We start from the raw sequence: 13,332 nt of genomic DNA, 5'->3' as shown, positions 1-13,332 counted from the left end.
AGAGATGAGTAGTATTTTTAATAAATATTTTGTATCTGTATTTACTAAAGAGGAACTTAACAATATGCCTTCAGCCGAACAAGTCTATGTGGGTGGGGACGAGGACAGGTTGACGAGTTTAGCAGTTACCAGGGAGGATGTTCTTAAACAAATAGTAAAACTCAAACCAAACAAATCCCCAGGGCCGGATGAAGTGTTTGCTAGGGTGCTTAAAGAATGCAAAGAGGAGCTTTGTGACCCACTGTCAACCATATTTAATAAATCAATAGAGTCAGGCAGAGTGCCAGAGTTTTGGAAAGTTGCTAATGTGATACCAGTTTTTAAGAAAGGAGATAGATCACTTGCGTCTAACTATCGACCAATTAGCCTAACGTCTATTGTGGGAAAGTTACTCGAATCTATAATAGCAAATAAAATTCGTCTTCATCTTGAAAAACATAAATTAATAATTGAGTCGCAACATGGTTTTATAAATGGCCGTTCATGTTTAACAAATTTGTTATCTTTTTATTCTAGCATTGTTGAGGCAGTTGATAGTGGTAAGGATTGCGATGTTGTATACCTTGACTTTAGCAAAGCTTTTGATACAGTGCCACATGAAAGACTGATTAAAAAAATAGAGTCTCATGGTATTGGGGGTGCTATATTAAGCTGGATTAGGGCATGGCTATACCAAAGGAAACAGAGAGTTAGTATAAATGGAATCAAGTCAGAGTGGGAAAATGTTGTAAGTGGAGTGCCTCAAGGCTCTGTCCTGGGACCTCTGTTGTTTATAATATATATAAATGATTTAGATTCAGGTTTGAGTAGCAACATTTGCAAATTTGCCGATGATACGAAAATCGGTAGGGAAATTAATTCGGAGGAGGACTCACTATCACTTCAAGTTGATCTAGATAGGGTTTTGAAATGGTCAAAGGATTGGCAGATGCAGTTTAATGCTGATAAATGTAAAGTTCTGAGGTTAGGTAATGATGATAGAGTTACAAGATACGAGCTAGATGGTGTTGTGATTGCGAAGTCGGATTGCGAAAGGGATCTGGGAGTTATGATTAGTAAGAATTTAAAACAAAAGGATCAATGCATAAATGTTCGTAATAAGGCAAATCGGACACTTGGATTTATTAATCGCAGCGTTAGTAACAAGACACCTGGTGTGGTTCTCAAGCTATATCTTGCTCTAGTTAGGCCCCATTTAGATTATGCAGTTCAGTTTTGGTCGCCATATTATAGAATGGATATAAATTCACTTGAACGTGTCCAGCGTAGGATGACTAAGTTAATTCCCCAAATTAGAAATCTTTCATATGAAGAAAGATTAACAAAGCTTAAGTTGCATTCACTGGAAAGGCGAAGAGTTAGGGGTGACATGATAGAGGTTTACAAGTGGATGAATAGACATAACCGGGGGGATATTAATAGGGTATTAAAAGTATCAACACAGGACAGAACACGAAACAATGGATATAAATTGGATAAGTTTAGATTTAGGAAAGACTTGGGTAAATACTGGTTCAGTAACAGGGTTGTTGATTTGTGGAACCAATTGCCGCGTAACATTGTGGAGGTGGGGTCCCTCGATTGTTTCAAGCACGGGTTGGACAAGTATATGAGTGGGATTGGGTGGTTATAGAATAGGAGCTGCCTCGTATGGGCCAATAGGCCTTCTGCAGTTACCTTTGTTCTTATGTTCTAATGTTCTTATATACATGTCCAACCCACGCTTGAAACAATCAAGGGACGCCACCTCCACCACGTTACGCGGTAATTGGTTCCACAAATCAACAAACCGGCCCGGTCCTCGACCAGGTCTCCTTTTTGTTGCACCCCCCCCCCCCCAGGAAGCAGCCCGCAGCAGCTGTCTAACTCCCAGGTACCTATTTACTGCTAGATAACATGGGCATCAAGGTGAAAGAAACACTTTGCCCATTTGTTTTCGCCTCCACTGGGGATCGAACCCGGAACCTCAGGACTGCGAATCCGAAGCGCTGTCCACCCAGCTGTCAGGTGCCCATAATCATCTTACTAATCATAACTCCGAGATCCCTTTCGCAATCTCAACACCATCCAGCTCGTATCTTGTAACTATCATCATTACCTAGCCTCAAAACCTTATATTTGTCAGCATTAAACTGCATCTGCCAATCTTTTGACCATTTCAAAACCCTATTTAGATCGTCTTGAAGTGATAGAATCTTTTTCCGTGTTTATTTCTCTCACGATTTTATCATCGGTAAATTTGCAAATATTGCTGCTCAAAGCTGAATCTAAATCATTTATACATATTATGAATAACAGAGGTCCCAGGACAGAACCTTGAGGCATTCCACCTACAACATTTCCCCACTCTGACTTAACCCCATTTGTTTCCTTTGGGTTTCCTTTGGGATAGCCATCTTCTTGAGGTTATCTTGAGATGATATCTCAAGATACCAGGGAGATGATTATCTCCCTGGTAACTAGCAGTTACCAGGGAGGATGTTCTTAAACAAATAGTAAAACTCAAACCAAACAAATCCCCAGGGCCGGATGAAGTGTTTGCTAGGGTGCTTAAAGAATGCAAAGAGGAGCTTTGTGACCCACTGTGCCAATAGGCCTTCTGCAGTTACCTTTGTTCTTATGTTCTTATGTTCTTATGATTTCGGGGCTTTTTAGTGTCCCCGCGGCCCGGTCCTCGACCAGGCCTCCACCCCCAGGAGGCAGCCCGTGACAGTTGACTAACACCCAGGTACCTATTTTACTGCTAGGTAACAGGGACATAGGGTGAAAGAAACTCTGCCCATTGTTTCTCGCCGGCGCCTGGGATCGAACCCAGGACCACAGAATCACAAGCCAGCGTGCTGCCCGCTCGGCCGACCGGCTCCCCTAATCCCCGACCGCCATGCCCTAATCCAAATTAATATAGCACCCCTAATACCACGAGCCTCTAACTTTTTAATTAGTCTTTCACGTGGCACTGTGTCAAAAGCTTTGCCAAAGTACGAAACCTCCAGTCTTAGAGGGAGACGTCTTAGTGGGTCGCAGTGAGGGCGCTGCTCTACCACCTACACCACCCTGACCGGTATGTAAGTCGTCTACCAACCATTCGGTACAGCACATTAGCATTAGATATTTACATATTTGGGATGGAGGCTATATACAGACACAAGATGCTAGCACACAGACAAAGATGCTACCAGAGATACACACACAAGATACTACCAGATACACATACACACACACAAGGTGCTACCAGATACATACACGCACACAAAACACACATACAGAAATAGCTGCGGGAGATGTTGTATTTTATAAACATACACAGGCACCTTCCGCAATTTATACGTCTACCCTAAAGAATATGATTTTTTGCACTAGATGACACAAGAGTGGAGGGGGGGGGCCGGAGCGGGGGGGAAGGGGTATGTGGGGGACCGGGGCTAGACCTAGAGGACACGGGAAAAAGACCAGCACAACCCTAGGCCTAGAGGACACGGGAAAAACACCAGCACAACCCTAGGCCTAGAGGACACGGGAAAAAGACCAGCACAACCCTAGGCCTAGAGGACACGAACCTACTTCCCCATAGTCACTGATAGGTGTCATCACAACCACCACTGCCCCCATCATCACCACCTCTGTCGTCGCCACCACTACCACCACTGTGTTGCCACCACCATCACCACCACTGTCACCACCACTGTGTCGCCACCGCCGCCGGCTAACCTCTCCCACAGTCACTGTTAAAGCCGTCATCACTACAACTTATCCTCTCAATAGTACATCCCATTTTGACGTCAAAATGGAATGTATTGCTATTGAGGAGTGGTTGCTGCTTCACTCTGCCCTTTCTCGCCAACATTCCCAACGTCAAGAAATCAACGTACTAAAGTGCCCTTATCCTAACTTACCAGAGGACCCCCCCCCCAACAGAAAACGGGACAGCATGCCAATTTCGCGACCGCTACCATTTTCTAATATGACAGTGTTTGGCCGTAGGTATACAGGCCAAACAGACAGGGTATAGAGGAGAGGCCTGGCCGAGGACCGGGTCGCGGGGACGCTAAGCCCAGAAATCATGGCAAGGTAACCACAAGGTAGGTAAGAGTACACGTCAACATGCGACGTGTTATCAGGAGGACGCGTTGCGTCACCTACACTCTCAACATGCAAGAGGAGTGTGAATTATAGACAAGCAAGGTGAGAAGCGTGTGTGTACGAGGACCCCCTTCCCCCCCCCCACCTTGACCCACATCCCCCAATACCCCCAACCTCGCCCTCACCTGCGTCCCCAACGTCAATAAACTGTCGTACTACACCCCCCGAACCTGACCATAACCCACCAATAGAAAACTGGACATTACATCAATTTCGCTTGCAGCAATGATATTTTAGCACATCATATTTTGGCCTTAAGGGAATTCTACGTTAAAATGTGATGCACTATTCAAGATTACGGGTTGGATAGCCATCCTTCCTGGTCTGAGAGTGGCTAGGGACGGTCCTCTCCAGCTGCCACAACGGAGAGAAAATGGTGTACTAAAATAAACCAAGCGATCCTTGTATAGAAAACGTCAATGTTTGTGAGCCGATTTGATTTATAAGCCCAGCATATTTTGTCTGTTTGAGGGGGGGGGGGATTGTTTACCCCCATAGTTCACCAGCCCATCTTGTTGAGTTGCAAGAACGGACAAATTACGGGGTACTAAAATGTGCAAACCCAAGACGCCCACCTACACTAATCAACCAACACATAGATGACGTGAATATGAGGCACTCGCTACTGGTCACAGTAATCTGGAAGTTATCCGCCAAGGATCATTTTGCTTGATACCTGCTTGATGGGGTTCTGGGAGTTGTTCTACTCCCCAAGCCCGGCCCGAGGCCAGGCTTGATGTGTGAGAGTTTGGTCCACCAGGCTGTTGCTTGGAGCGGCCCGCAGGCCCACATACCCACCACAGCCCGGTGGGTCCGGCACTTATTTTTTTTTTTTTTTTAGAAAACAATCTAGTTTTCTCTTGAAGATGTCTATGGTTGTTCGGGCAATATTTCTTACAGTCGCTGGGAGGACGTTGAACAACCGCGGACCTCTGATGTTTGAGCCCAGCTGGGTATACTTGCAATGTTTACCTGTGGTGGGAGCTTCTCTACCCTGACAGTCAAGTGTGACTGTCATGGTAGAGAAGCTCCCACAGTCCACCACACTCTGGCTTCAGGCGTGACTGTGGGTTTCTCTACCCTGACAGTCAAGTGCAGTCAAGCCAGACTGCAAAATACTAATACTGAAGAACTAATCAGAAATGTATCACAACCTCAAATATGTTGTACTCAGATCACAACATCATGTAAGTTAAAGAAATGTTTAACTCATAATGCAGCCATAACACATGTGCAGTGACATTCAATACATTAAAACTTCAACACTCAGGTCATTGTCTGAAGCAAAATAAAAAAAATAAACCATTGTTTTGTTCATTTCAATCTCTTCATCGGGAAGGTTTCTAATTCCTGGAATTACCTTGTCATCTTTCTCAGTACAAGTTCCAGTGAATGTATATACATTCTACATTATGGCGACTAAGACTGAACATTAGATGTCGCATTGAAAATGATTCTTGATGTAAACCCCATTATCTCGTATGCCTCATTCATTTTTTTTTTGGCATAAGATCCCTAATAATCATGACAATTTCAACATAGTCCAGTAAATTTTTGTCAAACAAGAATATTTGTCTTAATATTCTCTACATGACTCATATAGCGAGCTGAATTCACAAGAACACTGATACATTTGTCATTATATCCACATGATTGCTAAACACAATGATCTAGCATTGTAAAGCATCAGTAAAGAGCATTTACACTGCTCTTCCAAGATACCCTTGGTGGAAATGACACAAATGTCAGCGCTGGTGTTGAAGTTTTTAATTTTTTACTTTTGTGGTGATTTAGCAACACTTGCCATAACCAGGCAGCAGCGGTGACTGGTGACCTTGGGTGGTGATACCCTGGTAGATGTTTGAGCAGTTGTTTAACGTGTCTTATTACTGCCCTGGCAAGGTCATCTTGTAAACAAAATGGATTATCAACTCTTTTGAAATCGGCCTTGAGTTCCTTCCCCCGGGCAACGTGTTTTAAGGAATAGTCGTTAATTTCTTTAATTCAAAGTCTGCTCATCAAGCACTTTAAAACTTCTGCAAAATAGACAGCAAAAATCTCGTAGAAGCCATTATACATAACTTGTTCGATTGACAGTATAAAGTTAAGGGATGGCGAGTGTCAGCCAGCCAGCTAACCAGGTGAAGCCTGGACAGGCAACTCCAGCTTGCCAGCCAACCAGCCGAGCGCCTATGCTTTCATTGCTCCACCTCACGCACACTGTATCTGCCATAGTTCATTCATTTTTTCTCCCATTACATGACAAAAAAAAAAATGAAGAGAGAAAATGCTTGCTCTCTCTCTCTGACTAGTCACAGAGTGGGAAGTACTCTCACTTTCCCCATCAGTTACCCCTCCCTTGTGACCACAAGACAAGTGTTCTCCCAGGAGGTGATCAGCTGTGTACGTCAGACTGATGCCAAGGCCACCACTACGCAGGTGCATGTGGCCTGACCTTATGCTGCCAGTCTTGACAAGTGCCTGTGTACTCACCTCACCGTGCTTGAAGGGTTTGAGTGTAGCCTCTTGGCTTCTACCTCGTGACCACTTATAAACCAGTGTACATGATCCCATTTATGTGTGCACATTCACTTACTTACCAAAATATGTTGAGAATGAGTTCCAGCTACAAGGCCCCGCCTCTTATCTGTTGGGGTATATAGTGAATTTTTTCTCCCAGTTCCCTCCATGTTCTTAACCGCCCTTCTTACTACACATGAATATTCTACACCTGCAAATCTCCGGGCCACGTACCTGTCTAATTGTGCCCGCAGGACTCAGCATCAGCTGTCAAGATTTTCACGTTTACAACTTTAGGCCATCTTACTTCAATGGCTCCCGACCCAACTCAATAGAATTCCTTCACACCTATTTAAACCTATGTACTGTATAAGCCTCAACTACCTCCTCCTCCTCCTCTTTATTCCAATTGCTCAAAACTCTGGCCATATAAATGCTTCCTTACATCTTCATAGCTTATCTGTGTCTCTTAACTTCCATGTAGGGCTTCTTATTCTGTTGATGCACATGGTAATCATATTATCTTTATTTACTCGGGCAATACCCCTTAATATATCGCAATAATCCCTCTTCTCTCCTATCTCTTATATAACATCGTAAGATTCCCTCCCCTCAGTCTTCCCTTACACTTCAATCTGCTGTTTTTAGACAAGTTTGCATAGCCATCTATAACAGCAAATTACCGCTTCATAAGGCCAGGTGTACGGTGCTCCAGTCCCCCCACAGTAGTAACCCACTGCTTCATAAGACCAGGGGCCAGATTCACGAAAGCACTTACGCAAGCACCTACGAACGTGTATATCTTTCCTCAATCTATGACGGCTTTTGTTAAATTTATTAAACAGTTTACGAGCATGAAAACTTCCCATTCAACTGTTGTTATTGTTACAAACAGTCTTCTAGTGCTTCGGAGCTCATTAACTGTTTAATAATTGGAAACAAAGCCGCCAAAGATTGAGAAAAGATGTACAGGTTTGTAAGTGCTTGCGTAAGTACTTTCGTGAATCTGGCCCCAGGTGTACGGTGCTCCAGTCCCCCACAGTAGTAACCCACCCCTTCATAAGACCAGGTGTACAGTGCTCCAGTCCCCCACAGTCCATCCATAATTCCTTAACATTACAGTCCTGTATTTTTAGACTATTCTCCAGGTCACTGCTTTCTCCACTTTCAAAATACTTTCCGCCAAGAAAATTATCTTTCCAATTATTTCTTAATTTTCCTACCCTAACGTTAGAAAGTTTTCCGAGCGAATCTGTAACCCGAATAATCAAGATCAACACCACAGGAAAATTCCAATCAGCAGCATAAATACTGCAGAAAAACCCCAGTCTTCCAACCAATCACTATCAGCAATGCCCCATTCATTTACCCGATTCATTCAATTAAGCATCAAAACTACAAGTCAACAGATTAATTAACACTCACCAGTGTTGATGTTGTTTTCCCCAGTGTTTGCTGACAAAGGCTGGTCGTGTAACCTAGAAAATAAACAAGTAACAAAAATGAATATAACATGCCTGCAATGAATGTTGCAACTCGTTGCATGAATGTTGCCACCAGTATAACACATGTATTCAACTCGTCCTCCTAATAGAACGTCCCTTGGGCAAAAATTGTCGTACTAGAAAATAGTAGCGTCTCGCAAAATTGACATACAGTAGTGTCCCATTTTCTGTTTTGGGTCCTCTGGTAGGTTAGGATAAGGACACTTTAGTACGACAGTTTCTGGATGTTGGGAAACCTTAGGAGGATGGGCTGCTGTATTATAAAGTGTGTTAAAAAAAAATGCCAAACAAATCAAATGTTTTGAATGCCCTCGAAAAATGCAGGGAAAATCCCCCTTGTACAGAAGCAGAGATGCAAGGAATGATCAGCTAAATACTAACTAACATTTGCAGAGCTGCTTAACAGATAGTCACTAGGCATTAAGGAGGAGTTGCCACCACCTTTGGTTGTGTGCGCAAGCTAGTGCTGACCCCTGGTGGCAGTGTGTAGTTTATTGGTCACAATTTTAGAAACCATTTGCTATTCCGTACTGTACTTTCAATTCCAATGATCATTTGAGGGGGATGTCTAGTAGTTAAGTCTTTTCTTTGATGCCATAGCAAGCAATTATTCTGATGGTATATGCCGAACTTTCAACCAGATTCTATTCTACATGCTTAGAACCTAAAATAAGGAACTTGTCATAGAGGGACTCAAGGCCAACCATAGCTGTGTTGGGAGTGATCTGGGTGATCCCACGACCATGGCCAAGAAAGCAACTGAGACAGGGATGGCGAGTGTCATCAAAGTGACTATTGATTCATCAATAGTCGGAATATTTTGGGGGCTCAATCTGTATACTGTACTGCCATAAACAAATAAAACCACTTTAAATTTCCTTCCAATCCATGAGCACTCTGATTTGTTTTAGTTATTGTAATTGTGATAGGTGTTTAGTACTAGGTCAGGCACTATTCAATCTTGGATTACATTTATATTGGTGCCAATTTCCTTTCATCTGATGTGATTTAGTGTCAATAGTAATCCTGAATCTAGATATTTTTCCTGAGAATTTGAACATTCAATCATGCATTAAGAAGGCAGAACCCAGGAACTGAAAATGCCTGGCAGAATGTGGTACACATGCAGGCAACCCACGATGAGAATAACAGTGTCAGAAGTGCTCTTTTTAAATTTGTTGTTTATTTTATTAGAATAACTGAGCAAGATGGAAAGAAAATATGTTATTACTGTATTTATTCCACGTACACAAGTTTGATGCTCCAGAATTCTATTTTTGTTTGAGACTGAGAAAAAATTTGATCTAGGGGAAGACAAATATCCTGTCTTACTCAAGGGTGTAAGAGTTACCAGCAAGTATTTTAACAAGTTTCAAATCAAAACAAAGTGACATTCAAGATATTGGTCAGAAATACAATGGAGTAAAAGTATTGTTGAAAGTAATGAAAGACAAATATCCGAGCTGCCCTCAGTAGCCTCCCTGTAATTAAGGCTTTGGTACAACCGATCCCTTTAGAGTTGTGGCCTTCTTTGCTGTAGGGTCCCTGGTGGGGCTCACGGTGCTCTCTCTCTCTTGCACGGTTGCTCACCAGGCAGCCATGTTGATTGGTTGCAGTTGGTGGCTGCATGGTGCGGGTACATTGGCTCTTTATGCAGGATGTGGCCTCTCATTGACTCTTTATGATGCCCTGGGCTGCCTCTTGCTGGTGCTTGGCGATAATAGTGCCTTTTGCAAGGCAAGCCTTTCCTGTTCTCTTCAGCCTCCCCCCCCCCCAACCTCATCCTGGTACGTTTTAGTATTTACTCTGTGATCTGCGGGGCCTCCTCTGTTTTCTTTCCCATCAGTCAGCTATTTTGTTAGCCAACATGACTCTTGGGAGCCGGTCGGCCGAGTGGACAGCACGCGGGACTTGTGATCCTGTGGTCCTGGGTTCGATCCCAGGCGCCGACGAGAAACAATGGGCAGAGTTTCTTTCACCCTATGCCCCTGTTACCTAGCAGTAAAATAGGTACCTGGGTGTTAGTCAGCTGTCACGGGCTGCTTCCTGGGGGTGGAGGTCTGGTCGAGGACCGGGCCGCGGGGACACTAAAAGCCACGAAATCATCTCAAGATAACATGCAATGTTGTTAAGGCCATGTTTGGTGTGCCTTTATCCAATGGTTGTATGCCTTGGCCCCTAGGCAAAAAGCGAAGCACTAGGGCTGTTTACTCTGGTACTAGGCTCTCTATCTCGTAGCCAGGCTGTGTCCTCTGGCCCTAGAAAATCTTGGCTATGGGTGCCATTTTTTTCTGAGCTGGGCTTGTACCCTAATATATGGCATTCTGGGTTCAAGAACTTCCTGTACTGATCTACCAGGCTGTTTGTCCCAGGGTCTCTTTTACATTGTTCCTCTTCTGCCTTGGACTGTGATTCATCAAACACTTAAAGTGTCCATTTACAATACCTGTACATCTTTTTTCAACCACTGCAGCTGAATTTGCATTTATTATTAAACAGTTTAAAGAGTTTATAAAAATAATAAACTTATATTGGGAATTATAAAACTCAAAACTGTTTAATAAGTACTGTACAGATGAAGCCGCCAGGATCAAGAAAGTACTGTATGTACAGGTTTCGTAACTGGAAACGTAAATGCTAGATGAATCCTGGCTATAGTTTCCTGCAGTTTTCTCTCATGAGTGAACACGTGAGTCTTTGCCTGCTCTCTTAATTGTGTGTGCTATTTCAGCACAGGTGTTATTCTCTCTGAGCAATATTACGAATAATCAGCTGGGAGCCACCTAGAGGCCAATCCAGAAGGTAAGGTACCTTACCTTACAGTTACCTTGTGATAGTCCCAAGAACCAATGTCCTGGTGGCCCAGTTTCTAACCAAGCCTCCTGGTTGGTGGTCTGATCAAACAGACTGTTGAACACGGCTGAGTGCAGCCTGACGTATGAATCACAGCCTGGTAATTTATCAGAAGAAAGCACTTAACCATCGTGCCTATATAGCTCTTTCAAAGGGATTCTGAAGTACAGGGAGTTTCGACATGAAGGTGGAGTGAAAGAATGGTCCAGAAATAGAAGTAAATGTAATGAAACACTCCTTTCTGGGAAGTCCTCAGTAGGTTCCCATTCCTGCCCTGTTGTTCCCATCTTCCCTGTGAGGATGGGGGGGGCAATTTGGGTGGAACACAAGTGAGTGTGTGTGAGGGTTACTGGGACCATGGCTGACTGGACTGCCACCTGGTGGCTATTGGCCGAGGTGAAACGGGAGCAGTTTTCCTACTGCCAACTAATGTTTGCATTGTTTCTTAACCTTAATTCCTTATTAAAACCACTTTTTGTCTTTGTTTTTGTTTCTCGTGTTTTTGCCCATGACTTTATGGATCGTTTTCTCTGTCTTTGGTTTATCTCTGATCCCCATACTCCCCAAGTCCTGATGAGTGAACCAGAGCCTGAGCCTGGCTTTCAGCAGATCGTGCAAGTTGAGAGGGCCTGGGAGTGTGTAGAGGTGTCAAGTGGCACCAGAGCCTTCAGCACTGGGGAGGTACTCAGGGGCCACCCATGAAACTAAGCATGATCAAATTTAGTGAATCCTTACTGAGGATGCTAAAGTCAAATCATATAAATGTTGGTAAATATCATATTCAAACTACAGTATTTTATCAACAAATGGATCTACAAGTGCTCTAATAGCATAACAGTCAGAACAGCTGTATCTCAATACACCCCAATTGTAGATATATAACAAACTGTTGAGATCATGTCACACAGCTATGAGTAACTCTCACTTCCAGAGAATAACTCATAATAATGTGACTGAAAACAAATAACCCAACCCACACATACGAAATGAACGTGACAATGTTTCCGTCTGTACTTGACCACTCATCAAGCTTTACGTGAGTTACAACTTAAGGGTTCAGGATGGACAGAAACCTCGTTACTTTCATTTCTCATGTGTGGTTGGGTTAATTATTAACTCATTTATTTCCATCAAAGCACTCTGTCAACACATTTTTTCTTACACTGCTGCTGCTAAACAAATTACAAACAGAACCAAAGTCTTTAAGTTTTGCAAACTGCTTTAATTTACCATATATATATAAAAAAAAAGGTGAAGACGTAAAACGACAACTGGATCTAAACATTTTACCAACAACTAGAGACAAAAGCGCTTACCTAAGGTAAATAGTGATTGCTATCTGTGCTGCATCCCAATAGAATCTGTTACTCCTTAAAACATCCTCTAGTCTGAGAAGCTCAACGTACGAACGCAAAGTCATCTTTCTCATACAGTATGTGTGGAAATCAAACTGGTCTTCTATAATCTCTGTAAAGTGCTGAAAAGATAAAAGTAACAAAACTTTAGTGCACTAGCCTAACGTCATGGAAACTATTATCATCTCTAGGAACATAGAGGATATTAGAGGTGGTGTGCCAATACCACTGTTTTACCCAATACCAATACTATAAAAAAAAATATGACTACATTAGAAGTTAGAGAGACTGATGCTGATACTTAACATTTTTAAACAATGTTTAGTATCTTGTAAACAATGACTCACTACATTGGTAACACTAGACAATAATCAAAGACCAAAGAGCTGAAGGTCAATCCCCCACAAGCATACCTGAAGAGGGTACCGGGAGTGGGTTGGGGGGGGGGGGGGGGGAAGAGTGGGTGAAGGGTGTAAATGGTTGAGGGTGGGAGTGAATAGAGGGTAGGATTGGGTGATGGGGTACAAGAGGGTGAGGAGGGGGCGGGGAAGTGTGGCCGGAGGAATGAGTGGGTGGAAGTAGTATTAGGATGTATGAGACAAGACAGGGTAGGTGCAGAGATGGGTTAGGATGTCACTGGGCGGAGGCATGGCTAGGTAAAGGATAGGATTAGTTTTGGCTAGATATTAGCAAATTGTGTTTAATGGGGGGGGGGGGGGTTGAGCTTCGACTCCTTGCTCCAACTTCTCAGCCTTAAGTCAATGGGTATACATGTTCCTGAGCCTATTAGGTACTATAATATCCACATTTGAAAATGTGAATGAAGTCTACCTACACCACTTCACTTTACAGTACAGTACAGTACTGTACATTCCATTTGTTTACTACTACCACACTAAAATTCTTTCAAGGGATTATGTTCCCTTGTTTGTGTGTCACCCATTCAAAATAAAAAAAAG

The 13,332-nt window shown here is 43.1% G+C and overlaps 1 protein-coding gene across 1 annotated transcript in view; it reads right to left on the bottom strand.

The window, feature by feature from the left end:
• Naa15-16 (N-alpha-acetyltransferase 15/16) overlaps nucleotides 1-13,332 on the bottom strand; it is a 167,031-nt gene that overhangs the window by 126,649 nt on the left and 27,050 nt on the right. Inside the window, exons 11-12 of the mRNA XM_069319137.1 lie at nucleotides 12,335-12,495; nucleotides 8,086-8,138 (exon numbers count right to left, since the gene is read on the bottom strand). Of these exons, the coding sequence (XP_069175238.1) occupies nucleotides 8,086-8,138; nucleotides 12,335-12,495 (214 nt within the window). The remainder of the gene's footprint in view (nucleotides 1-8,085; nucleotides 8,139-12,334; nucleotides 12,496-13,332) is intronic.

This window comes from Procambarus clarkii, chromosome 92 (genome assembly GCF_040958095.1).
Source record: "Procambarus clarkii isolate CNS0578487 chromosome 92, FALCON_Pclarkii_2.0, whole genome shotgun sequence".
Classification (NCBI taxonomy): domain Eukaryota; kingdom Metazoa; phylum Arthropoda; class Malacostraca; order Decapoda; family Cambaridae; genus Procambarus; species Procambarus clarkii.
Note: the sequence above shows the minus strand (reverse complement) of the source record. Positions and strands in the feature narration are given on the sequence as shown.